Raw genomic sequence first — 27,730 nt, forward strand, 5'->3', positions numbered from 1 at the left:
GACGACAATGTAGACATTCCCTTTAAGTGGCAACCTTGGGGAGCTCAGAAATTATTATGCATATATTTCAATAGATTTATTTAGGAGAGCATGAGTTTAACATGATAAGGTAGGGCAGGCCTTATCACGAAAAAAAACCTTAATCTTATTGCTGCCTCTTCATTTTGATGGTGGAAAACGGGAGACCATCCCTTTAAACAAAACTTGACGGTTCCATTAGAACCGTATAGAGCGCAGCGGTCTTTCGTGCAGCAGCAGTGATACACGCAGCAGTGATACACACAGCAGGCGCAAGACTGGAGACAATCTTTTTTTTTCATTCTGTTTGACACTGAACGCAAAGTTGCGATTTAAAAAATTATATTTTACATTGGATTATTGGGAAAATTAACGAAACGTGTGACATAGAAGAACAAGAGGAGAGTGTTTACGGTGTGTTGGAGACGGGAGCTCTGGACGTTCATGAGCTGGACTGCGCCGCATTTGGTGGGCTGCTCCTAGCTTGGAAAATCCCACCATATCCCTGATATTTATTCCCAACTCAACCGGAACGGAGAACTGACACTGATGTAGATGCATTTTAAAGGAAAAACATGGAATAAAGGCTGACATCGAAGGCGTCCTGAAGAAAATAGCTTTTTTGCTGTTGTTGAAAAAGTAGCCTACAGCTTCTTAATTAAATAACCTATACATTTTTTTGTAGTCAAATAGAGGCATAGCCTACTCTAACAACACATCACAAGATGTCTGTTCCGGTAAGTGTTATTTAAAGGTTACTATTTAAATCCTCTATTGCAAGACAACCATGTAATGATGTTACATCTGGCATGAACTTTCGTTGCCTACAAAGAGATGTCAGCAATACAATATTGCCATTGCCAAGTGTCATTTTCTTTTGCTGCTGAGGCAGTTACTTTGTATTATCATTGCATTTCCACTGTTATAATGATAGAACATATTTATATTTATTTTCACTTTTTTATAATTTGTTAAAATGTACACACTAGGCGTGCAAGGCCGAACACACACTGCTTGCTGGTCTGGCAGGCTGTTCTTGTCAACCGGTCACATTTGACTGGGATGGGCATAGTAGTGCCAACGTTGCAGCCTGAGTTTTGTCAGTTGCAAAGTATTAGGTTAAACCTTTACTGCAATTATGTTACCACCTGTAGGCTATATTTTGAGTGTAATGCCAAAATAATTGGTCTTGGACACTTAATGCTTCATTTGACTAGGATATGCAGTTGTGTTTTTCATTCTGTTGTCTTCTGTTGGTTTGCCAGCAGTCTACCATTAAACCAACAGCCTGCAAATCAGTAAAAAAAATTAAAAAATCAAATGTACCCCGGTAATAATAACAAAAGGTAACAGTTCCATCCTTTGAGGTGTATTGGACTTGTGTATTGTAGATATTGCCATGACTCAGGTCTCCTTCGGCAAGTACTGTTCTATCTAGCTTGGCATGTGTTGTTATGCACACAGATATCTGAAACGGCATGCTGTAACCTATGGGAAGCATCCTTCTGCAATACGCATCTCAACCTCACCAGTTTGTGACAAGTTTTGTTTAATCATGATTATTGAAATTCAGAGCTCATTGTTTTCCCCATGTCAGGTTTAGGGAGTAGAATGTGCTGCAAGTCACACTTCTACGAACACTGAAATATATGCTAGTTTTCCTCAGGACAGCGAAGGGCTGATTACAGAGTTGTCTCCTATACACTGAGATATACTGTATAGAGGCCTCTTTGCCTGTAGATCATCTGGATATATAACATTATCACCTATGCTAACGAGCCTCATGCCATTAGAGCGATGAAATGGACAACCTTTACTTGTTTGTTTTGCAGAGTGTTTGAGCCAATGGTACTGCACATTATGAATCAGTGTTTTAGGCTATGTGTTACTGTCTTGAATAAGACTGTACACAGTTTCAGCTTGTGGGTGTTGTTGGTTTGGTTTTTAATGTATGTTTCACCCTCTGTTAGATATACTCTGCACTGTATTCAACAAACACAGTCCAGATTGCAGTTCCCATGTCTTGGGGCCTGGGCTTGATGGCAACAGCTGTTCTCTGTGCATGCAGGATGACAGTCTCATGAACGCCATGACTAAACCCAGCACCTCATGCCAACCAGTCTGAGTCCTTTCACCTGGCTGCCTAATACGTCACTGGGAAATCAACATCACACGTCACTTGGGTGTGACTGTCCACCCAATCCAGTGGACAAATCATTGTCACACACTTTTCCATTGCGTAGGTGTTATTCAAGATTTCCCATAGAAATCATGTTAGAAATGGGGGTGCTTTGGAAGATGGCTGGTGTCCAACAGATTATTTTAATTTGTACACTATTATTCTTTCAGTAATAGTGTAATGCCATTGTTATTTCAACATTATAGCTTTCAGTATAACGTCTGCTATCCATTTGATTCTGTGTATTCTTTTTGGGAGTGCAGATTTGTCAAAGCATCCAATGTTGTTGCTTGGGTGATGGGTGTATTTCCTCGTTGGCCTGCCAAAATTCTAATAGACTGGGAGTCCCTGTGGAGAGTTTCCTCCTGATGTATTTGATGTATTAATTCCTCCAGTCAACCATATTATGGGGGAAATTAAACTGATGTTTGCATGGGATCAGCCCGTAGAGTTAAGCATGCTTAGGTGAACAGGAAGTGCCAGTAGTAGCAGGGGTCCCAATGTGCCAATGCTGCTTTTTAGTCATTCCTCCTTTGATATTATGGATTTAACATTTGTTATTAGTAATTCACTGATTAACTGATAGCTTGCTTACAGCATGCTGTACATTTACTGTAAGTAGAATATAATAGCGTCAATAGCAGTTTTTCCCCCAGTGTGTTCTGTTAATGCCACTGTAGATAGCGTGCTACACTATATATACAAAAGTATGTGGACACCCCTTCAAATTAGTGGATTAGACTATTTCAGCAACATCCATTGCTGACAGGTGTGTGAAATCGAGCACACACCCATGCAATCTCCATTGACAAACATAGGCAGTAGAATGGCCTTACTGAAGAGCTCAGTGTCTCTCAATGTGGCACCGTCAAAGGATGCCACTTTTCCAACAAGTCAGTTCGTCAAATTTCTGCCCAGCTAGAGCTAGTGTTATTGTGAAGTAGAAATGTCTAGGAGCAACAACGGCTCAGCCGCGAAGTGATAGGCCACACAAGCTCACAGAACAGGACCGCTGAGTGCTGAAGTGCGTAACGTGTAAAAATCGTCTGTCCTCAGTTGCAATACTCAATACCGAGTTCCAAATTGCCTCTGGAAGCAACGTCAGCACAATAACTGTTCGTCAGGAGCTTAATGAAATGATTTTCCATGGCCGAGCAGCCACACACAAGCCTAAGATCACCATGCACAATGCCAGCACGCTTCACCATCTGGCAGTCTGACAGAATCTGGGTTTGACAGATGCCAGGAGAACGCTACCTGCCCCAATGTATAATGCCAACTGTAAAGTTGGTGGATGAGGAATAATGGTCTGGGGCTGTTTTTCATGGTTCGTGTTAGGCCCCTTAGTTCCAGTGAAGGAAAATCTTAACGCTACAGCATATAATGACATTCTAGTTCCGACCATGCAGTAGTATCAAAAAAGGAATCTAACAATTTCATAACAACTACCTTATACACACAAGTGTAAAGGAATGAATAAGAATATGGGGTAAGGTATGGGGTAAGTTGAGTCACAGGACAGGGTAAGTTTAGCTGCCTACAAATTTCTGTACTGAATGAAGTATTACCACCACCTCAACTTACCCCAAGGCAAACATTATGAGTATATTAGCCCACACAGCTACAAGGAGGCACTTTCATGCTAGTTTTAGGACTTCATATTGAAGCTTATAGAGACCCTAACTGATGTAACAATCTTAAAATGATCCACTTTGGTTTAAATACAAGCATCATGAAACCTCTTACACAATACATGAATTTGTTTATTTTGACCTCACTTGTACCTTTTCCATGTGGTTTCTTCCTTCACAGACTACTTGAAATGATGACCACTTTCTAAATATTTGGTCAAATTATACATTTTGTGTATGGTTTCCTAGAAACAAGGGTAGCTCAACTCTGTCTAATCTTCCCTACATCCACTGAACAAAAATATAAACGTGCTCATGCAACAATTTCAAAAATGTTACTGAGTTACAGTTCATATAAGGAAATTAGTCAATTGAAATGAATTCATTAGGCCCTAATCTATGGATTTCACATGACTAAGAATACAGATATGCATCTGTTGGTCACAGATACCTTAAAAACAGGTAGGGGCGTGGATCAGAAAACCAGTCCGTATCTGGTGTGACCACCATTTGCCTTATGCAGTGCAACACATCTCCTTCAGGCTGTTGATTGTGGCCTGTGAAATGTTGTCTCACTCCTCTTCCATGGCTGTGCGATGTTGCTGGATATTGGTGGGAAATGGAACACGCTGTCGTAAACGTCGATCCAGAGCATCCCAAACATGCTCAATGGGTGACATGTTTGGTGAATATGCAGGCCATGGAAGAACTGGGAAATATTCAGCTTCTAGGAATTGTGGACAGATCATTGTGACATGAGGCCGTGCATTATCATGCTGAAACATGAGGTAATGGCGGCGGATGAATGGCACGACAATGGGCCTCAGGATCTCGTCATGGTATCTCTGTGCATTCAAACTGCCATATATAAAATGCAATTATGTTCGTTGTCTGTAGTTTATGCCTGCCCATAACATAATCCCACTGCCACCATGGGGCACTCTGTCCACATTGTTGACATCAGCAAACCGCTCGCCCACACGACGCCATACATGCAGTCTGCCATCTGCCCAGTACAGTTGAAACCGGGATTCATCCCTGCAGTCAGGTCAAGACCCTGGTAGGTCAATGAGCACGCAGATGACCTTCCCTGAGACAGTTTCTGACAATTTGTGCAGAAATTCTTAAGTTGTGCGAACCCACAGTTTCATCATCTGTCTGTTTGGCTGGTCTCAGACGATCACGTAGGTGACGAAGCCGGATGTGGAGGTCCTGGGCTGGAGTGGTTACACGTGGACTGCAGTTGTGAGGCTGGTTGGACATACTGCCAAATTCTCTAAAATGACATTGTATAGGCAGATTATGGTAGATAAATTAACATTAAATTCTCTAGCAACAGCTCTGGTGGACACTCCTGCAATCAGCATGCCAATTGCACACTCCCTCGATATGTGAGACATTGCCTTTTATTGTCCCCAGCACAAGGTGCACCTGTGTAATGATCATGCTGGTTAATCAGCTTTTTGATATGTCACACCTGTCAGGTAGATGGAATATATTTGCAAAGGAGAAATGCTCACTAACTGGGATGAAAACAAATGTGTGCACAACATTTGAGAGAAATAAGCTTTTTGTACGTAGGGAACATTTCTGGGATCTCTTTAACATGTGACCAACACTTTACATGTTACGTTTATATTTTTGTTCAGTGTACATGCATACATGATATGGCCAATTGAGAATGAAGCACCACTATAGATTATTGCTATCTCTGACATGAGCTGAGTCTCCCCAAGGGCACATCTCAGCTCAGCTGCAGCCTCTCTCGCCCCTCTCCTTCCCTCCATGCCAGTAGTCAGGCAGCTATGAACCAGGGTTGCAAAGGGAGGGTATATTACTGGAATATTTAAAGTTTTAACAGTAAACTACAAGAATTCTGGTACCTTTCAAGAATTTTACGTAACCTGTCACAAGACATCTAGTGGCTCTTTTGTGTACTTTAGATTATCATCGGCGGCTGTAATAACACTTTAAAAAAATAAAGGAAATAATTAAACAAGATGATTTTAAAATAAAAAATAGAATGACAAAGCTGTACAAAATGATCTTAAATATAAATGATCAACTTAGTGAGTACCAATAGTGTTTAATATGAGGGTTTCTTCTATTATTTTTTTTACACTTATTTAATTGAATATGTCAATATGTATTTGTTGTCAATGTTTTGGCTCCAAACTATTGCCAGTTGAGAAAAAAGTCAATATTTGGACAAGTTGCAGGGATAATTGAAAATAATGCCATTGTTGATTAGATGCTTTTTTCATGAATTCTGCTATTTTCTCTTGAACCATATGGTCTGTCTACTAGAAACTCATGGACAATATGGACACAGATATATACAAATGTATACTAAATATGAAGTTATTCAAGTATAAATTACCATAGTTACGATAGATTGCCATAGATTTTCTGTTAATTACCTAAATTACTGAAGATTACGGGAAGTTACCGGTAGCTTTGCAACCCTACGCAGGATATATGGGGGTTAAATGGGACGTCTTCATAGGCTTTATCCACAGCCCTCTGATATATCCCTATCAGAAGCCTGACATTTGGCGCTTGTCATAGATGATGCTCACATACATATTAATAATTGGTGCGAAGGCAAGCCTATGCATTTCAATAACCCGGATCAGGCCCTGGCTATTTGTGTGAGTTGCCTGGGCAACAGTAAGCCATCAACCTCCCTCCCCTTTCTGTGTCTATCACGTACATCTTCAGTATACTGTATAGGTCCACAATTCATTATCACACACTCACAGGGTTGGTAATAGGACACAGCCATCGAACTAGTTAAAAGACAAATATACTACAGTGCAAATCGATGTAGCCTATTTATAATTCACACACATGCACGTGCATGCACATATGCACACAGGCATTCAGACACGCACACACATGAACACTAAGACATTCACACACATTGATCTCCCCAGCTTGGCTGCCCTCAGCAGATTTCAGGCATTCTTTTATCTGTGTTTAGAGTGATGGTGTCTCCCCTCACCCTCCAAGTTCACACACCCACACACGCACACACACACGCACACACACTTCCACTGGAGCTATGGAAGCATCTTAATCCAGCAGTCAGCTGACACATCCATTTGTTTACAACTGACAGCTCAGCAGAAAATATTATATTTCTGCTACAAACAGCTACAGGTAGAAATATGAATATCAATTGAAACATATATATATATTTATACAGCCGCATGTCTCTTTTTCCTATGCATATTTTAGACTAAATAAACCATCGTCAGGTTTCATCCATTGCAACTGTCCATTATTTAGTTACACTGAACAACATATAAACTCAACATGTGAAGTGTTGGTCCCATGTTTCATGAGCTGAAGAGAAAATCCCAGAAATGTTCCATACACACCAAAAGCTTATTTTGCTCAAATGTTATGCACAAATGTGTTTACATCCCTGTTAGTGAACATTTCTGATGAGTATTTCTATGTGTAATAAAGCCCTTAAAACTCATTCTGATTGGCTGGGCCTGACTCCCTAGTGGGTGGACCTGGCTGCCAAGTGGGTGGGCCTACGCCTTCCCAGGCCCACTCATGGCTACACCCCTGCCCAGTCATGTGGAATCCATAGATTAGGGCCTAATGAATTTATTTCAATTGACTGATTTCCTTATAGAAAATTGTTGCATGTTGCGTTTATATTTTCTCTTCCAATGGCACTGTGTGCATGCCGGAACATTCCAGAGGAGGGATGGAGGGGACTCTTCAAGAAGATTGAGTATTCGTGTGTGCCTATGTGTGTTTTTAGAGGAGAGTGTGTAAAGGGCAACACTTATATTTTTCTACTGTCCCCCATCAATCTCTGTGTCACTATACAGTATTTGTGCGATAATGGTATCTTATGGGAGGACTGGGTGCTCTTGCATTTTGTACGTTTGTGCGCATGCTTATGTGTTCATGTACATGCTCAGTGTGGGAATGCTCAGTATTGAATAGGACTGTGCTAAAATGGAGTTGGGTGAGTGTATGTGTGTGTGTTTCAATGTGTGTATGTGTGAAACCTTCTCTGAGACCGTGTGAGAATGCTGTTCTATCTCTGTGTGACAGTGGACCTGCAGCAGCCTTCTCTCAGCCAGGACTCTGTAGCTGCTGTTAGTTATTATTCTCTTGGCTCTTTCTAGTGGCTGCACATGCCAAATAGATTGGCGGCTCCCCCCCCCTCTATCTATCTATCTCTCTATCTCTGTCCTTCTCTCCTCTCTTCATCACTCTATTTGTCTTTATGGCCATCTCCCGCCTCCTCTCCTCCACCCACCCACCCTCTCTTATCCCCATCTCATTTCCATGTTTGTCCCATCTTCTTCTTGTTCCAGTTTCTTCCATTGTCTTGGTACTGTATGTCTTGGACTGTAGTTACAGTATACAGTGTATTGGTCAATGGGGGACAAGTCAGTGTGAGATCTAAGCAGGCCATCTTTTCATTTCAAGGCCTGGTTTCAGTTTCCTCACACTGTCAGTGTGATGTGCATATGCAGGTGTATGAGAGTACATTATGGATTGATGTACTGCAACTGCATGTGCCATGAGCAATAGTTGGTGCAAGATGTTTAGCTCCATACAATACGGTTGAGGTAAGAGAGGGTCAAATTGAGCAGCTGTGAGACAGACAGACAGACAGACGGCGAGAGTGTGTGTGTGTGTTTTGGCTGTTCCTTCTGCAAAAAAATGTCCCATCCCTGGCCTCGTAAATCTCCTGGCTGATCTGCCTTGGCAGTGTTAATGGCCGCCCATCAATCAAGCTCTCATGTGTAAGCTATCGCCAACGTGCGACAGAGTTAGGGGCGGGCTTAGTGATTTAGTTACCTGGGAATTGGCCAGTCAATATGGCAGAGAAGGACAGTGCCGGTCCAGAGAATTGATCGTCATTTGAAATGCAAAGCTGTTGGCAGCAGAGACGAGCTAGCGAGTGAAAGGGTCAACTGAAGAGCACGAGCGGGAGAGAGGGGCATGGGGAAGAAGAGAGAGAAGCATGGAGAGAGGGAGGAGGGGCGAGGGAGGTACTTCTACAGCATCACAATGCCAACTGCTGCCTCTGCAGCCACAACGTTGTGTTATAAAACATTGTTATGCAGCTCCTAGCAATAAGACAACCCCTCATTTAGTCCTAATCGCCTTTCTTATGAACCTCTACTAAACCCCCTGATGATTCCACAACAGGATGACATTCAGCAGCAGCATTCCATGAAACACAGAACTAATGTGTTTCTGATGAAAATTTAAGACTGGCTCTAGTAGTGGTTCAGGGAGTTAGTAGGCTACTGTACCAGGGCCGTGCACAGACCTTTCAGGGGGAAGCTGCTCAAATATACAGTACCAGTCAAAAGTTTGGACACACCTACTAATTACAAGCTGTCATCAAGGCAAAGGGTGGCTAATTTGAAGAATCTCAAATATAAAATAAAACTTTTTTGGTTACTACATGATTCCATATGTGCTGTTGCATAGTTTTGATGTCTTCACTATTATTCTACAATGCAGAAAATAGTAAAAAAAAAAAAAAAGAAAAACCCTTGAATGAGTAGGTTTGTCCAAACTTTTGACTGGTACTGTATATATTTCACAAGTTGATAGGCTAATTATGTCACCGATCTGTCTATTCTTGATTTAATCTTGTCTTTACATATACTAAATCATATATTTGTGAATTTTGTTTTGCTTTAGAATGGACCATTATCATGCACCTGTATAAATGCACTTAAATAGTGAGGGGAGGAAGCTTTTCCTGTGGTTCATTTTCATGCCAGCCAGGTAGGCTATACACCTGTTGTAAATACAAGCAATGTGCTAAATATTAGGAAAGTTGAGAAATAAATACAGTAGGCCTAACCTATAGAAAGCTGATGGGATCCTCCTATTTTTAGCAGAGGCCACCAGTCTGTTTTCTCGTGCATTTGTATAGCCTATAGAAATGTTGCGTAACATGATCTCATGGGCTCTCATGAAGTGTTTGATTAGATTTTAAATGACATTGTATTGATGTCAGAGTGATTAGAGGGACAATAGAGTGCTGAGTACCAGACTATTAGCAAGTTTGGTAGGCTACTTATTGACTATCAACAGCATCAGAGCTTGGAGAAGCCTAATTACTGTGACTAAACGGTCACGTGGAATTTGACTATATTCATGACTCGTGACCGCCAGTGTGGCAGTAATACGGTCAGCGCAACAGCCCTAGTTGTGCCTCGCAAGTTTACACCAACTGATCTATTTTGTTATCAAAGCTCGAGTTTTTAAATATAATATGGTCTGAGAATAACCATATTGGCAGGCCAGGTATATAGCCAATATGCTGTGATAATGTATTAGGTCTATGTTAAATGTTTTAAGTCATGTTTAAAAAAAATCTTAGCGGTAGATCTCGGCTTGCTTTTGGTTGGTGACCACTGCACTAGACCAACAGATGTAATCAGCTTAGCCCACTGCACCACAGCAGGCTGGGGAGCAGGAGCACTGGGCTGCAGAAAGTAGGTTCACTCACGTAGAGTGGAATCCTGTCTGTCTGCCTACCTGCCTGCTTGCGTGCATGCCCTTTGAAACCCTGTAATCCGTGTCCACTGCATGTAAGGAGCCTGTAATCTGTGTGAAGGTTACAGGTGCTATTTGCATTTACATTTCCTAAATCACTGATGCATTATGAATAATGTATGCACAGGCTCAGTGGATCCAATCTGGTGATTGATGGATTACGACAGATAAATTAAGGTTTATGTTTCCATCTTTAATTCAGACATTTAGTGCCGTCTGATTCAGTGCGCCTGAACCATTCAACATATAGGGAAATCTGTTTGTGTGGTTTTGTGTTATAATGGAAATGAGAATGGATTACGGCATTATGGGTTTTACGATGATACACTAACCCATAGATGACTGTTTTATGTATTTTTCTTTACATTTGAAGGGGGAGGGGGTGTCGTTCTCGCTCTCTCTCTTTGCTCTTCTGCGTGACCATCAGACCCATCAGTCCCCCCTCTCCTCACCCTTACCCCCCTCTCCCTTCTCTGACCCCCCTTACATCTCCCTTACCCCACTCTCCTCTCCATGACCCGCCTCTCCCATCTCCTTTCCCTGACATGTGAGCCTACTCTTGGTGGAAATGTCTCATTCCCTGTCTCTCTGCTCTGACCTTTCTACTGATGGGAGCTAGGCCATGTCTGATTGGGGATTTAGAGAAAGAGCAAAAATATATCCGAAAATAAGGTGAAAAAGATGATGAATAGAACGGCAGAGTTATACAGGTAACTGCCAAAATAATGGAAACACGTGTGTATATGAGGGATACAAAGTATATTGAAAGCAGGTGCTTCCACACAGGTGTGGTTCCTGAGTTAATTCAGCAAATAACATCCCATCATGCTTATGGTCATGTATAAAAATAATAAGCAGGCCATTATTTTGTCTACCATGACTTTGATGACAATGCCCCCATCCACAGGGCATGAGTGGTCACTGAATAGTTTGATGAGCATGAAAACAATGTAAACCAAATCCCATGGCCGTCTCAGCCGCCAGATCTTAACCCAATTGAACACTTCTGGAAGATTCTGGAGCGGCACCTGAGACAGCGTTTTACACCACCATCAACAAGACACCAAATGATGGAATTTCTCGTGGAAGAATGGTGTCGCATCCCTCCAATAGAGTTCCAGACACTTGTGGAATCTATGCCAAGGTGCATTGAAGTAGTTTTGGCTGCTGGTGGCCAACAACCTATTAAGATGCTTTATGTTGGTGTTTCCTTTATTTTGGCAGTTACTTGTAGAGCTAAACAGAGGGAAAGGTTTTCATGATGGTGGCTCTATTTCAGTTACCCACTTGTTGGTGACCTTTTGTGTGGGACTGCCCCTATCCCCCTAACCCTCATCAATGCAGCTGCAGGATTAACGTTGCATCAGCAGCACCACAGTGTTAACCGAACATTACGGCTCCCATTTTCCACTTGCGGGGCGACCTTTATGTGCCTTGTGCTCTTCTTTAATGCCAGTTCCGGGATTAAGCCTGGTTTGTGAAGGATAATGAAAGGACTCCACACATTATTACTGCGGCTTTGGGGGGAGAGGAAGTCATTCATGGACAACAAAGAAGCTTGATTTGAAAGAAATTTGATTTTGAAGATGGATTTCTTGCACAAAATCACCCTTCACCAGCTTGAGTGAAGACCAATTTTCCCTTTAGAATCTTATGTTTGTGTGATTGTGATTGTGAGTCACGGGAGATTATTGCTGCCCTATGATCACACACACACACACACCATACACCACACACCACACACACACACACAAGTGTTGTTAGGCCCGAGACGATGTACTACTATTTAGATATTATCCCTTGCATCTATCGCTAACATACAGCCACATCAAAAAGTACAGCCAGAATAACAGCAAATTAGCCACATTGGATTTGTTTAAGCTGTTTTCTAGGGACATTTATTTGGATACATCCATAACACTGAGCTAATGAGGCACGATTTAGTCTGGAATAGAACATGTGCTCACTCCTCAGGACACTGTTGTTTAGAGGAGCTAGCCAACAACACCGGTAACACAATCACTTCAAACTGAAGCTGGAAAGACTGCAAACAAGCTGCATTTTGTTTAGTTTTACCATTTTTCAGTTGACATTTCTTTGTATACATCCATAAAAATGATGCCAGCTGATTCATGATTTCGACTGGCTGGGAAAAGCTGTCTGCCTGTCTGTCTCGTCCCGACTCCCACACGTTCATTACCATAGGACAGCTGGAGATCAAATTTCAATATTGAAACAATGTTACAACTGTCAGAGAGACAGACTGCAAGATTTATACAAATATTTGCTGTTGAAAACTAAATGTTAGTCTAAAAGAAATGTGAGATAATGTCTACATGCTTTTTATAGTGGAGATCAAGTTTATAAATTACTTGGCTGGGCTGATGAGACAGTGAATTGTGCAGTCAGATGGAACATAGTAAATAGCCATTTTAAAGTCAGATTTAGCCGGTGGTAACTTGTGGAACAGACACCGGCTGGAATGCAGTTTTAACCAATCAGCATTCAAGATACGACCCACCGTTGTATAAGCATGAATATGCATTGTGACAGTCTTTCACTCACACACACATGCACACATACACAATAACAACACACTCAAGACAGTTGGAGACTATTTGTAATGTTATGTGTATGGCAGGTTTTTGTTCTTGGAGCATCGCTCCACTTGGAGAGCACTGTGTGGTTTAGTTGTGTTTTTTTAAGCTCCTGGCAAGCATTTTGGTTGAACTCCTGGGAGCTCAGTATGTTCATCAGTAAATATGAATGTAGCTCAGATGACTTTTATATCCATACTTATGCTCAGAGAGTAACACTGTGCCTTTTTAATACACACAGGATGTTAGATTTCAGTTCAGTCAGCGGGTATAGTTTTTAAGATCCGCTAACTCACTCGTAAAAATGGTGGATTATATTAATGCAGAATTTAATGTTTGGCTAAAGACAGGATTGAACTCAGATGTCCTTATAGACTGCTAATGTGATATTTTGGAAGACTAGAGCTCAGATGGAAAGCAGCTCTCTGTTTGGTTCCAGTTGGTAGTAGGGACACATGGGGTACCTCCACCACTCGCTCCTCATTCCCACTAGGACCTTTGTTAAGCAGGTGCAATACGGTTGATGGTGCCTCTTCCTCCACAGATGCTCTTCTAGATATCCTCAGACAGAAGGTGTACTGATCATTGAGGTCAGAGGTCAAAGGGAACAGCTGTTACCTTGTCTTCCTGGGGTTAGATAGGACGTCCAGATCAGTGTAAGATGGCCCTGGTTCATATTAGTCCATGAGGTTTGGTAAGGTTGTTATGACAGGGTTGGCAGGGCCTTAAGGCTACTACAAGCTTCCCTCTATTCATCTATGTCCATGCGTTCATGTGGAGTGGTATTTTTGGAGTAGCTGACATCTTTTGGTAACATGATATCCTCACCGGTCCCACTCCCATTCACAACGGGGCGATAGCAAAGTTTTAGTTTTTGTTCCTTCATTTTGTTAATGCAAGGAAGAGTGGCCGTCTATTGATAGCAGGGTTGCCATGTTTCCGGACCAAATTGGGCTACTTTGAAAACAATGTAGCAGGTGGGTTGCAAGTTTTTGGGCTACTTATAATTTTTACCGCAGGCCGCCATGGTATTTCTCTTTAAAAAATATATATATTTCACTGTGACCTGCTGCTGCTGACAATCAGTGAGTGAGTGAGGGAGTGAGGGAGTGGTGGGGAGGGATGGATAGGTGTGTGTGTTGAGAGAGCACTGCAGCAGGCAGCTTAGTCCACTATTGTCTGAGTCACATGAGTGAGAGGAGACAGAGCAGCACACGTCGTGACAACTGTTTACCAGTTGTACGTAGGCTATTTAACTTGTCATTATGCCTTTAATCACTAGTTATTACTTCTAAACAAAATACATTTTTGGGTGGATTCTTGTTGTTTGGTTTACTGTATGAACAGTCGCTGAGATTATATTTGGTTATCAATGCAAAATAGGCTACTTTGGTGAATAGCCTATACAGTGCATTCTAAAATTATTCAGACCCCTTGACTTTTGTGTTCGTCTAATTATAAAATGTATTAAAAAGCTTTTTTCCTTCATCAATCTACACACAATACCCCATAATAACAAACATTTAAAACTGAAATATAACATTTACATAATTATTCAGACCCTTTACTCAGTACTTTTGGCAACAATTACAGCCTAGAGTTTTCTTGGTTATGATGCTACAAGTTTGGAACACCTGTATTTGGGGAGTTTCTCCCATTCTTCTCTGCAGATCCTTTCTACCTCTGTCAGGTTGGAAGGGGAGCGTTGCTGCACAGCTATTTTCAGGTCTCTCCAGAGATGTGTTTTGGGATTCAAGTCCAAGCTCTGGCCCTGGGCCACTCAAGGACATTCAGAGACTTGTCCCCAAAGCTACTTCTGCGTTGTCTTGTCTGTGGAGCAGATTTTCATCAAGGATCTCTCTGTACTTTGCTCCGTTCATCTTTTCCTTGATCCTGACTAGTGTCGCAGTCCCTGCCGCTGAAAAACATCCCCACAGCATGATGCTGCCACCACCATGCTTTAACGTAGGGATGGTGCCAGGTTTCATGACGTGACGCTTGGCATTCAGGCCAAAGAGTTCAATCTTGTTTCTCATTGTCTGAGAATCTTTAGGTGCCTTTTTGGCAAACTCCAAGCGGACTGTCATATACCTTTTACTGAGGAGTGGCATCCGTCTGACCACTCTACCATAAAGGCCTGATTGGTGGAGGGCTGCAGAGATGGTTGTCCTTCTGGAAGGTTCTCCCATCTCCACAGAGGAGCTCTGTCAGACTGAGCATCGGGTTCTTGGTCACCTCTCTGACGAAGGCCCTTCTTTGATGATTGCTCAGTTTGTTTGGGCGGACATCTCTAGGAAGAATCTTGGGGCTTCCAAACTTCTTCCATTTAAGAATGATGGAGGCCACTGTATTCTTGGGGACCTTCAATGCTGCAGAAATGTTTTGGTACACTTCCCCATATCTGTGGCTCGACACAATTCTGTCTCTGAGATCTACGGACAATTCCTTCGAGCTCATGGCTTGGTTTTTGCTCCGACATGCAATGTTACCTGTGGGACCTTATGTAGACAGGTGTGTGCCTTTCTAAATCATGTCCAATCAATTGAATTTACCACAGGTGGACTCAAATCAAGTTGTAGAAACATCTCAAGGATGATCAATGTAGGATGCGTCTGAGCTCAATATCGAGTCTCATAGCAAAGGGTCTAAATACTTATGTAAATAAGGTACTTTTTTATTTTTAATATATTAACTTTGTCATTATGGGGTATTGTGTGTAGATTGCTGAGATTTTTTTTTTTTTAGAATAAGGCTGTAACGTAATAAAATGTAGAAAAAATCCAATCAAATTTATATAGCCCATCTTACATCAGCTGATATCTCAAAGTGCTGTACAGAAACCCAGCCTAAAACCCCAAACAACAAGCTATGCAGGTGTAGAAGCACGGTGGCTAGAAGAAACTCCCTAGGAAGAAACCTAGAGAGGAACCAGGCTATGAGGGGTGGCCAGTCCTCTTCTGGCTGTACCGGGTGGAGATTATAACAGAACATGGCCAAGATGTTCAAATGTTCATAAATGACCAGCATGGTCAAATAATAATAATCACAGTAGTTGTCGAGGGTGCAGCAAGTCAGCACCTCAGGAGTAAATGTCAGTTGGCTTTTCATAGCCGATCATTAGGAGTATCTCTACCGTTCCTGCTGTCTCTAGAGGTAGCCCATCCGGTGAACAGGTCAGGGTTCCATAGCCGCAAGCAGAACAGTTGAAACTGGAGCAGCAGCACGGCAAGGTGGACTGGGTACAGCGAGGAGTCATCATGCCAGGTAGTCCTGAGGCATGGTCCTAGGGCTCAGGTCCTCTGAGAGAGAGAAAGAAAGAGAGAATTAGAGAGAGCATACTTAAATTCACACAGGACACTGGATAAGACAGAAGTACTCCAGATATAACAAACTGACCCTAGCCCCCCGACACATAAACTACTGCAGCATAAATACTGGAGGCTGAGACAGGAAGGGTCAGAAGACACTGTGGCCCCATCCGAGGACACCCCCGGACAGGGAGTCTGAATACTTTCTGAAGGCACTGTAGATCAGATCAAGGTACCAAGCAACAACACTGCCCCCATTTATCTTTTAATTTGTTTTATTGAACCTTTATTTAACTATACAAGTCAGTTAAGAACAAATTCTTATTTATAATGATGGTCTAACCTGGCCAAACCCTCCCCCAACCCGGACGACGCTGGGTCAATTGTGCACCGACCTATGGGACTCCCGATCACGGCCGGTTGTGATACAGCCAGGGTCTGTAGTGATGCCTCTAGCACTGCGATGCAGTGCCTTAGACTGCTGCGCCACTTGGCTGCAGAAGGAATGATACGGCACGTCTCAATTTTCAGATATACGTAGAATGCCGGAGTGTATTACAAGGAGCCGCCTCTTTTGTGACGACAAATGGCATTGCAACTCTCTGAATCTTGCGTCTGCGTAGAGCTTGTAGTAAGCTTTGCCCGGATATGGCTCAGTGGAGGCTACAGACATTTCAGTGCTTGCAGGTATTGGGAGCTTCAGGTTTCTCTCAGGAGGGTTAAAGGGAAGATGGCTCTGAAGTCATTGGTTTGTGGAAGTGGTTAAATGGCATTTGGTCCTGAGCCATAGGAGAACAGGGCTGAGGGCCCGGTTGGATTTTAGCAGTATTGGGAGAGTGGCTGAGGATTATAGATGAAGTCACATCCAGTTGACGAAGACTGGTCACAACTCACATATTAAAGTCTTGTCGTCTCTCACTTGTCCCCTAACACGTCCCCCATATCCCCACCTGACTGATACCTCTCAGTCCACATGTGACCTGTGATGTTTGTCTCGGGGTATTTGCCGTGGGCAGACGGACAGGTGCCAGTGCTGCTTATTTGGTGTGGGTGGGCTGACCCCTACGTCACATCCTGTGCCCCCCTCGCCCAGTTGGCCTTAATCTGCTCAGCTGCCATCCTTGAGCCACAGCTGAATTGGTTTTAAAACCAAAGGACAAGCAATTTACTCCTCATTCAGAGGCCTTTCCACTTCACAGAACCCAGAAAAGTGGGGGAGGATCCAGGAGAGGGGTGGAAGGATATGTGGAGGGAAACTAGGACTGTGGCGAAAGATGTGGAGGTCATAAAGAGAGGTGAAAGGAGTAAAATAAATGAGAGGGGGATTGAAGTAGAGAAAATAGGGGGGAATGGGAATAATACCAGTATTTACAGTGCCTTCATAAAGTATTCAAGTTGGTTGTTGATCATTGCTTGACAGCCATGTTCAAGTCTTGCCAAAGATTTTCAAGCTGGTTTAAGTCAAAACGGTAACTAGGACACTCAGGAACATTCAATGTGGTCTTGGTAAGCAAATACAGTGTATATTTGGCTTTGTGTGTTAGGTTATTGTCCTGCTGAAAGGTGAATTTGTCTTCCAGTGTCTGTTGGAAAGCACACTGAACCAGGTTTTCCTCTAGGATTTTGCCTGTGCTTAGCTCCATTCTGTTTCTTTTTATCCTAAAAAACTCCCTTGTCCTTGGCAATAACAAGCATACCCATAACATGACGCACCCACCTCCATGCTTAGAAATATGATGAGCGTATTCAGTGATGTGTTGTTAGATTTGCCCCAAATATGACACTTTTTGTAATTTTTTGGGCAGTTTTACTTTAGTACCTTATTGCAAACAGGATGCATGTTTTGTAATATTTGTATTCTGTACAGGCTGCCTTCTTTTCACTGTCATTTAGGTTAGTATTGTTGAGTAACTACAGTGTTGTTGATTCATCCTATCACAGCCTAAAACTCTAACTGTTTTAAAGTCACCATTGGCCTCATGGTGAAATCCTTGAGCGTTTAAAATAATTATTTATTTATTTATTATTATCATTATAACTTGGGTTTCCTTCCTTTCTGGCAACGGAGTTAGGAAGGACGCCTGTATCTTTGTAGTAAATGGGTGTATTGACACTCCATCCAAAGTGTTAATTAATAACTTCACCATGCTCAAAGGAATATTTAACAGACGTTTTTTTATTTGTACCCATCTACCAATAGGTGCCCTTCTTTGCGAGGCATTGGAAAACCTCCCTTTTCGTTGTGGTTGAATCTGTGGTTGAAATGTACTGCTTGACTGAGGGACCTTACAGATAATTGTAGTGAAGTCGGAAGTTTACATACACCTTAGCAAAATACATTTCAACTCAGTTTTTCACAATTCCTGACATTTAATCCTGGTACAAATTCTCTGTCTTAGGTCAGTTAGGATCAACACTTTATTTTAAGTATGTGAAATGTCAGAATAATAGTAGAGAGAATGATTTATTTCAGCTTTTATTTCTTTCATCACATTCCCAGCGGGCCAGAAGTTTACATACACTCAATTAGTATTTGGTAGCATTGCCTTTAAATTGTTTAACTTAGGCCAAACATTTTGGGTAGCCTTCCACAAGCTTCCCACAATAAGTTGGGTGAATTTTGTCCCATTCCTGCTGACAGAGCTGGTGTAACTCAGTCAGGTTTGTAGGCCTCCTTGCTCACACACGCTTTTTCAGTTCTGCCCACAAGTTCTCTATGGGATTGAGGTCTGGGCTTTGTGATAGCCACTCTAATACCTTGACTTTGTTGTCCTTAAGCCATTTTGCCACAACTTTGGAAGTATGCTTGGGATTATTGTTTATTTGGAAGACCCAACTTTAACTTCCTGACTGAAGTCTTGAGGTGTTGCTTTAATATATCCACATAATTTCCCCCCCTCATGATGCCATCTATTTTGTGAAGTGCACCAGTCCCTCCTGCAGCAAAGCACCCCCACAACATGATGCTGCCACCCCGTTCTTCACTGTTGAGATTGTGTTCTTCAGCTTGTAAGCCCTTTTCCTCCAAACATAACGCCGGTCATCATGGCCAAACAGTTCTATTTTTGTTTCATCTGACCAGAGGACATTTCTCCAAAAAGTACGATCTTTGACCCAATGTGCAGTTGTAAACCGTAGTCTGGCTTTTTTATGGCAGTTTTGGAGCAGTGGCTTCTTCCTTGCTGAGTGGCCTTTCAGGTTATGTTGATATAGGACTCGTTTTACTGTGGAAATATAATCTTTTGTACCTGTTTCCTCCAGCATCTTCACAAGGTACTTTGCTGTTGTTCTGGGATTGATTTGCACTTTTTGCACCAAGGAGACAGAATGCATCTCCTTCCTGAGCGGTATGACGGCTGCGTGGTCCCATGGTGTTTATACTTGCGTACTATTGTTTGTACAGATGAACGTGGTACCTTCAGGCATTTGGAATTTGCTCCCAATGATGAACTAGACTTGTGGAGGTCTACAATTTTTTTCTGAGGTCTTGGCTGATTTCTTTTGATTTTCCCATGATACATTCACAGGTACAGTGGGGCAAAATGTATTTAGTCAGCCACCAATTGTGCAAGTTCTCCCACTTAAAAATATGACAGAGGCCTGTAATTTTCATCATAGGTACACTTCAATTATGACAGACAAAATGAGGGAAAAAAATCCAGAAAATCACATTGTAGGATTTTTAATGAATTTATTTGCATATTATGGTGGAAAATAAGTATTTGGTCAATAACAAAGTTTATCTCAATACTTTGTTATATACCCTTTGTTGGCAATGACAGAGGTCAAATGTTTTCTGTAAGTCTTCACAAGGTTTTCATACACTGTTGCTGGTATTTTGGCCCATTCCTCCATGCAGATCTCATCTACAGCAGTGATGTTTTGGGGCTGTTGCTGGGCAACACGGACTTTCAACTCCCTCCAAAGATTTTCTATGGGGTTGAGATCTGGAGACTGGCAAGGCCACTCCAGGACAATGAAATGCTTCTTACGAAGCCACTCCTTCGTTGCCCGGGCGGTGTGTTTGGGATCATTGTCATGCTGAAAGACCCAGCCACGGTTCATCTTCAATGCCCTTGCTGATGGAAGGAGGTTTTCACTCAAAATCTCACGATACATGGCCCCATTCATTCTTTCCTTTACACGGATCAGTCGTCCTGGTCCCTTTGCAGAAAAACAGCCCCAAAGCATGATGTTTCCACCCCCATGCTTCACAGTAGGTATGGTGTTCTTTGGATGCAACTCAGCATTCTTGGTCCTCCAAACACGACGAGTTGAGTTTTTACCAAAAAGTTATATTTTGGTTTCATCTGACCATATGACATTCTCCCAATCTTCTTCTGGATCATCCAAATGCTCTCTAGCAAACTTCAGACGGGCCTGGATATGAACTGGCTTAAGCAGGGGGACACGTCTGGCACTGCAGGATTTGAGTCCCTGGCAGCGTAGTGTGTTACTGATGGTAGGCTTTGTCACTTTGGTCCCAGCTCTCTGCAGGTCATTCACTAGGTCCCCCTGTGTGGTTCTGGGATTTTTGCTCACCGTTCTTGTGATCGTTTTGACCCAACGGGGGTGAGATCTTGCGTGGAGCCCCAGATCGAGGGAGATTAACAGTGGTCTTGTATGTCTTCCATTTCCTAATAATTGCTCCCACAGTTGATTTCTTCAAACCAAGCTGCTTACCTATTGCAGATTCAGTCTTCCCAGCCTGGTGCAGGTCTACAATTTTGTTTCTGGTGTCCTTTGACAGCTCTTTGGTCTTGGCCATAGTGGAGTTTGAAGTGTGACTGTTTGAGGTTGTGGACAGGTGTCTTTTATAGTGATAACAAGTTCAAACAGGTGGCATTAATCCAGGTAATGAGTGGAGGACAGAGGAACTTCTTAAAGAAGAAGTTACAGGTCTGTGAGAGCCAGAAATCTTGCTTGTTTGTAGGTGACCAAATACTTATTTTCCACCATAATTAGCAAATAAATTCATAAAAAATCCTACAATGTGATTTTCTGGATTTTGTTTCTCATTTTGTCTGTCATAGTTGAAGTGTACCTATGATGAAAATGACAGGCCTCTCTCATCTTTTTAAGTGGGAGAACTTGCACAATTGGTGGCTGACTAAATACTTTTTTGCCCCACTGTACACCTCCAAATTGACTCAAATGATGTCAATTAGCCTATCAGAAGCTTCTAAAGCCATTACATAATTTTCTGGAATTTTCCAAGCTGTTTAAAGGCACAGTTAACTTAGTGTATGTAAACTTCTGACCCACTGGAATTGTGATACAGTGAATTGATGATACAGTGAAATAATCTGTCTGTAAACAATTGTTGGGAAAATTGCTTGTGTCATGCACAAAGTAGATGTCCTAACCGACTTGCCAAAACTATAGTTTGTTAACAAGAAATTTGTGGAGTGGTTGACAAACTAGTTTTAGTGACTCCAACCTAAGTGTATGTAAACGTCCGACTTCAACTGTATGTGTGGGGTACAGAGATGAGGTAGTCATTCAAAAATCATGAGTACATGCAACTTATTTAGGATTGCCATAACAAAGGGGTTAAATACTTATTGACTCAAGACACTTCAACTTTTTATTTTTAATAAAACATTTAAAATGTCTAAAAACATAATTCCACTTTGACATTATATGGAGTATTGTGTGTAGACCAGTGACACAACATTTCAATGTCATCCATTGTGGCTGTAACACAACAAAATGTGGAAAAAGTAGAAGGGTGTGAATACTTTATGAAGGCTCTGTAAGTGGGGAGGAGGGAAGTGATGGGTGGATGGAGAGATGGAAAGAGAAATGAGCGTAATTCAGAGGTCCCCAGTTATATTCAGCCGCAGGCCCATTTTTGTCTTGAGTGGATGGTCGGGGGGCCGGAACATAGTTAAATCATTTTTTACACTGCAAATTGACCACAAGAAGCCCAAACAGATATAGTATTTGACAATAGCAGAATAATTTCAAACCTACATTAGATTGGGATATGTTCACATTTATGCGTGGGAATACTTTGGAACAGATTTCCATAATTAAAATCAATTTGAGCTGAGTTCCCAGGGATTTTACAGTCCTTTATGTCCAACAACAAAAATTCTAAATAAAAATATATAAATTGGAGAACCCTGGTGTAAGTGATGTAGAGACTCCTGTGTGCTTTTAGTCTCTTTCAAAGCTTTTATGCAAAGACGTAAACAAGTCTGCTAGCTCCACATTCCTTATGTAGTTTGCACAGGTGCACTGCTCCTTCAGAAGCACAGGAAATGTAATCCTCACAGGAGTCCTGGCTGCCAATGTATCTACCAAAACAAACCCACAGAAAAACACTATCTAAACAATGTTGCCTCTGCGTTTCTGGAAGGACCTGAATAAGTTGTCTCCCACCTAGGAATCTTAAAGTTGCTGGGCAGTCTCCTGGACTGCCATGCTGGAATGTGGGATCGCTCCAGAGTCTGAGCTGAGCCCAGGTCCAACAGACAGACAAACAGACAGCAGGAGCTGGAAAGTGTTGTTGATCCAAACTGGGCCAGCTCCAGCCTGGTGTCCTGTTACATCATCTTCACACACCTCTGCTCTGCTCACATCATCCCAGCCTGCACCACCACCTCCTTCAGGAGTCTATTTTAGCCTCAGACTAACTCAAATACCATTATTTCCTGTGAACATTTAGTTCAAGAGCACTAAATTCGTCAGTACAAATCAGAAGATACAAGTGCAGATGAATATGCATGCCCTGGTTCCATGGGTCTAGGTCATTCTCTGAGACAAATTAGGGTCTGTAGACAGTTTAATAAGCAGAGGAACAGTATGCACACGGGTAGCGGTGCTAATTTACTGCTACAGATAACATCCAAGATAGCAGATATGTTCTGATACCTCTTATGATGACATAAGTTATGGGAGTGAGTGAGTGAGTGAGCGCGGCATGCTTTAGCCCAGAAACAGGAGAATGTGGAACATATTGATGAGGTGGTGGAGAATACACTATGTTTGCTGTGATTTGGTCTGGAGTGTATTTCAGAGCCCAGTCTGCTGTTATTGGAGGCTTTGTTTAAAGATCTTTGAATCCGTGCCACCCGCCTCAGCTGTGGCCTTGGGACATGTCCAGGTCCAGGGGGAGAGTCAGAGTAGGCTATGTCTCTGGGTAGCAGCAGCTCCTGAAATATCCCCCTGCAGTACCTCTTGAGATGAGGAGGAATGGATGGACGCTGAGTTATTTTTACTCAAGGCATGCAGCTTAGTCACATGACTAGTAATGGGGGAAAATATTGACACAGTTACATAATGCTATATTATTTTTGGATGATATTATATATATATATTTGACTCCAAGAATTGATTAGTAAACAATACACCTAAATATCATAATAATATCATTATTGTGAGGTCCTTGGCAATTCCCAGCTCTACACATGACCCCACAGACAGCCTCGAGTCTCTCATTGAAGTCACAGTGTCGTTCTGTTTGAGGCTTTTCTTGTTACAGAAGGGCTTTATGATTCACTACAGTATTTTCAGGTCTCTGTAATTTACCTATAGAGTCAACCTGGTCTCAGAGCATTTCTTATTATTCTTTACTTAAATCCAGGACACTCCATTTAGTATGATATTGTCATGTCTGAACTATCATTAAATGTGAAGACTGTTATTTTATCAAATCAATTCTCTATGTGTAATTATTATTACGCGATTAAACTAATCATGTAAACTTTAAATAACTAGGAAGTCGGGGCACCACGAAAAATGTTGATTACAAAGTTATAATTTTCCGAATATAACTCTTCAGATATTTTAATATCTGATCAATTAGTCTTTTATTAATTCATTCTGAATCGTTACCTCATTAGTCTCATTCCAAACATCGTACAATTCTTGGTTATCTGCACAAACCCTAGTTTCCATAATGAATCAGCAATATACAAATTGGCTTAATTATTTATTTACTAACAAACTAAATAATCACAGAAATACATCACAAACAAACAGTAGATATTGGTTACAAGCAATGATAAGCTGATATGACGGCTTGGTAGACAAAGGGAAGGGGGTGTGGACCGCTCAAGAGCGGGAAATTCATAACTACACTCATAGAAGTTGCTAATACTTTACATGAACGACCGCTCATTCGAAAATAAATTGCAATTTACAGTTGAAGTCGGAAGTTTGGAGTCATTAAAACTTGTTTTTCAACCAAATTTCCTGTTAGCAAACTATAGTTTTGGCAAGTCGGTTAGGACATCTACTTTGTGCATGACACAAGTAATTTTTCCAACAATTGTTTGCAGACAGATTATTTCACTAATAATTCACTGTATCACAATTCCAGTGGGTCAGAAGTTGACTGTGCCTTTAAACAGCTGTGCCTTTAAACAACAAATTCCAGAAAGTGATGTCATGACTTTAGAAGCTTTTGACTTCTGGCTTCTAGCTTCTGGCTAATTGACATTTGATTCAATTGGAGGTGTACATATGGCTATATTTCAAGGCCTACCTTAAAACCCAGTGCCTCTTTGATTGACATCATGGGAGCATCAAAATACATCAGCCAAGACCTCCACAAGTCTGGTTCATCCTTGGGAGCAATTTCCAAACGCCTGAAGGTACCACGTTCATCTGTACAAATAATAGTACGAGTTCTATCTCCTAGAGATTAACGTACTTTGGTGCAAAAAGTGCAAGTCAATCCCAGAACAACAGCAAAGGACCTTGTGAAGATGCTGGAGGAAACAGGTACAAAAGTATCTATATCCACAGTAAAACTAGTCCTATGTCGACATAACCTGGAAGGCCTTTCAGCAAGGTAGAAGCCACTGCTCCAAAACCGCCATAAAAAAGCCAAACTATGGTTTGCAACTGCACATGGGGACAAAGATTGTACTTTTTGGAGAAATGTCCTCTGGTCTGATGAAACATAAATATACAGTTTTGGCCATGATGACCATCATTATGTTTGGAGGAAAAAGGGGGAGGCTTGCAAGCCGAAGAACACCATCCTAACCGTGAAGCACAGGGGTGGCAGCATCATGTTGTGGGGGTGCTTTGCTGCAGGAGGGACTGGTGCATATTGAAGCAAGATCTCAAGACTTCAGTCAGGAAGTTAAAGCTTGGTCGCAAATGGGTCTTCCAAATGGACAATGACCCCAAGCATACTTCCAAAGTTGTGACAAAATGGCTTAAGGACAACAAAGTCAAGGTATCACAAAGCCTTGACCTCAATCCTATAGAAACATTGTGGGCAGAACTGAAAATGTGTGTGTGAGCAAGGAGGCCTTCACCCAATTTATTGTGGGAAGCTTGTGGAAGACTACCTGAACCGTTTGACCCAAGTTAAACAATTTTACCAACTACTAATTGAGTGTATGTCAACTTCTGACTCACGGGCACTGTGATGAAATAAATAAAAGATGAAATAATCATTCTGTCAAGTATTATTCTGAAATGTCACATTTTTAAAATAAAGTGGTGATCCTAACTGACCTAAGACAGGCAATTTTTACTGGGATTAAATGTCAGGAATTGTGAAAGCCAAATACATTTAAACTCAGGTTAAGGTGTATATAAACTTCCGACTTCAAGTGTACATATTTACGAGTATGTCTCCTTATGTAGTCGCCGGTTCATCTGATGGAGAGAGTCAACTGAAAAGTCTTGTTCCCCAGAAGTCACAGTCTGTCATGGTTGTAGTTGGTTAGATTGGATACTTCAGAGGACCATTAGGAAAGGTTCTCATAGAGTAGATGCTTAGGCAGTTGTCGGTATTCTCATTCTAGACGTACAAAATTTCAAGCTGCAAACTAGTAATTATACATTACCATCCAGAAGGCGAGGTCAGTACAGGTGCATCAAAGCTTGGACCGAGAGAGCAGCTTCTATTTCAAGGTCATCAGACTGCTAAACAGCCATCAGTGAGGCTGCTGCCTACATTGAGACCCAATCACTGGCCACTTTAAATGGATCACTAGTCAATTTAAACAACGCCACTTTAAATAATGGCACTTTAATAATGTTTACATATCTTACATTACTGATATCATATGTATATACTGTATGTTATACCATCTATTGAACCTTGCGTATGCTGCTCGGGCCATCACTTATCCATATATTTATATGTATATATTCTCATTCACCCCTTTAGATTTGTGTGTATTAGGTAGTTGTTGAGGAATTGTTAGATATTACTGCCCTGTTGGAACTAGAAGCACAAGCATTTCGCTACACTTGCATTAACATCTGCTAACCATGTGTATGTGACCAATAAAATTAGATTTGATTTGATCCTTGCAGAATTAACTGATATGTTGTCCACCCAATCAAAGGATCAGAGAATGAATCTAGTACTGAAATAATAAGCTACAGTTAGCTAGCTTTGCAGTGCATAAAATGTGGTGAATAGTTCATTCAAAGAGAGAGAAGACAATAGTTAAACACTTTTGAACAAATGCATTTTTTTCAAAAATGAAGGTGAATCGAGAGAGAGAGAGAGAGAGAGAGAGAGTATCTATTTTTTTGTTGCTTTCCCTTAGCTAGAGAATGCAGCTAGCTAGTTTAGCCTACTCAAACACCCGGCTCAGAAAGGGCTACTATGTTAGCTAGCTGGCTATGGCTATCCAACACTGGATCTCTTCCAAGTGAAGGTAAGCTTTTGGTTTTATTAAATTATTGCCACCAGGGCCCGCCGGTGTAACTGCTAAACTGCTTGCTACTGACTGGACACTATATAGCATGATTGTAACAGGTTTACTAATACATTAGTTCTAGTAGCTATGTTGACTATGACGTTAATATGGTGACAACGATTGTAGGCTGTGTGTAGTGGTTATGATATGAAGGTTTTGCTTGGAAAAGTGTTTTTGCCTGTTCCCAGAAAGATGATGTGTTGTACACTGAAGTCCACAAGCCAAGGTGAGAGGAGGAGAGAATAGATGCGAGAAGGAATACAACGATCGAAGGGATCATTCTGTTAAGTGGCAGCTATAAAAGTGAACTGTGTTTGTGAGTGATCAAGGGTGTATTCATTCCGACGATTCTGAAGATAAACATACATGGATATGTCCGATAGAAACTCTTATTTGCAACTATTGGACTAATGATTACACCCTAGATCAGCTAGATGCAGGCAAGAGTGTGCAAGGCTGTATTGAATGATTCAATGTCTGTCACCTTGATTACTCAAATGTCTCTCGACCTGTGCACATACGTTGTAAACTTTAATTCATTGGCTAGGTTGTAGCAACCTCATGATGGGTGTAGGGAAAATTTGAGTATCATGTAGTACCCTAACCTATCAATGTTACATTGAGCTGGGTGAATGGAATATGAATGACAGTCATCCAATATGCTGTAATAAAAATAAGGCCATGCTCATAAAAATAATCATCGCCCTCCATCATGTTAAACCGCACCGACCGCCACTGGCACCAACCGAACTGAAGC

At 41.7% G+C, this 27,730-nt stretch overlaps 1 protein-coding gene across 1 annotated transcript in view; it reads left to right on the top strand.

Annotated features, from left to right (window-relative positions):
- Nucleotides 1-245: 245 nt before the first annotated feature.
- bcar1 (BCAR1 scaffold protein, Cas family member) overlaps nt 246-27,730 on the top strand; it is a 120,483-nt gene continuing 92,998 nt past the window's right edge. The window contains exon 1 of the mRNA XM_064951959.1: nt 246-755. Coding sequence (XP_064808031.1) covers nt 744-755 — 12 coding nt within the window. The 5' untranslated portion in view covers nt 246-743. The remainder of the gene's footprint in view (nt 756-27,730) is intronic.

Source organism: Oncorhynchus masou, chromosome 31 (genome assembly GCF_036934945.1).
Source record: "Oncorhynchus masou masou isolate Uvic2021 chromosome 31, UVic_Omas_1.1, whole genome shotgun sequence".
In the NCBI taxonomy this organism is placed as follows: Eukaryota; Metazoa; Chordata; class Actinopteri; order Salmoniformes; family Salmonidae; genus Oncorhynchus; species Oncorhynchus masou.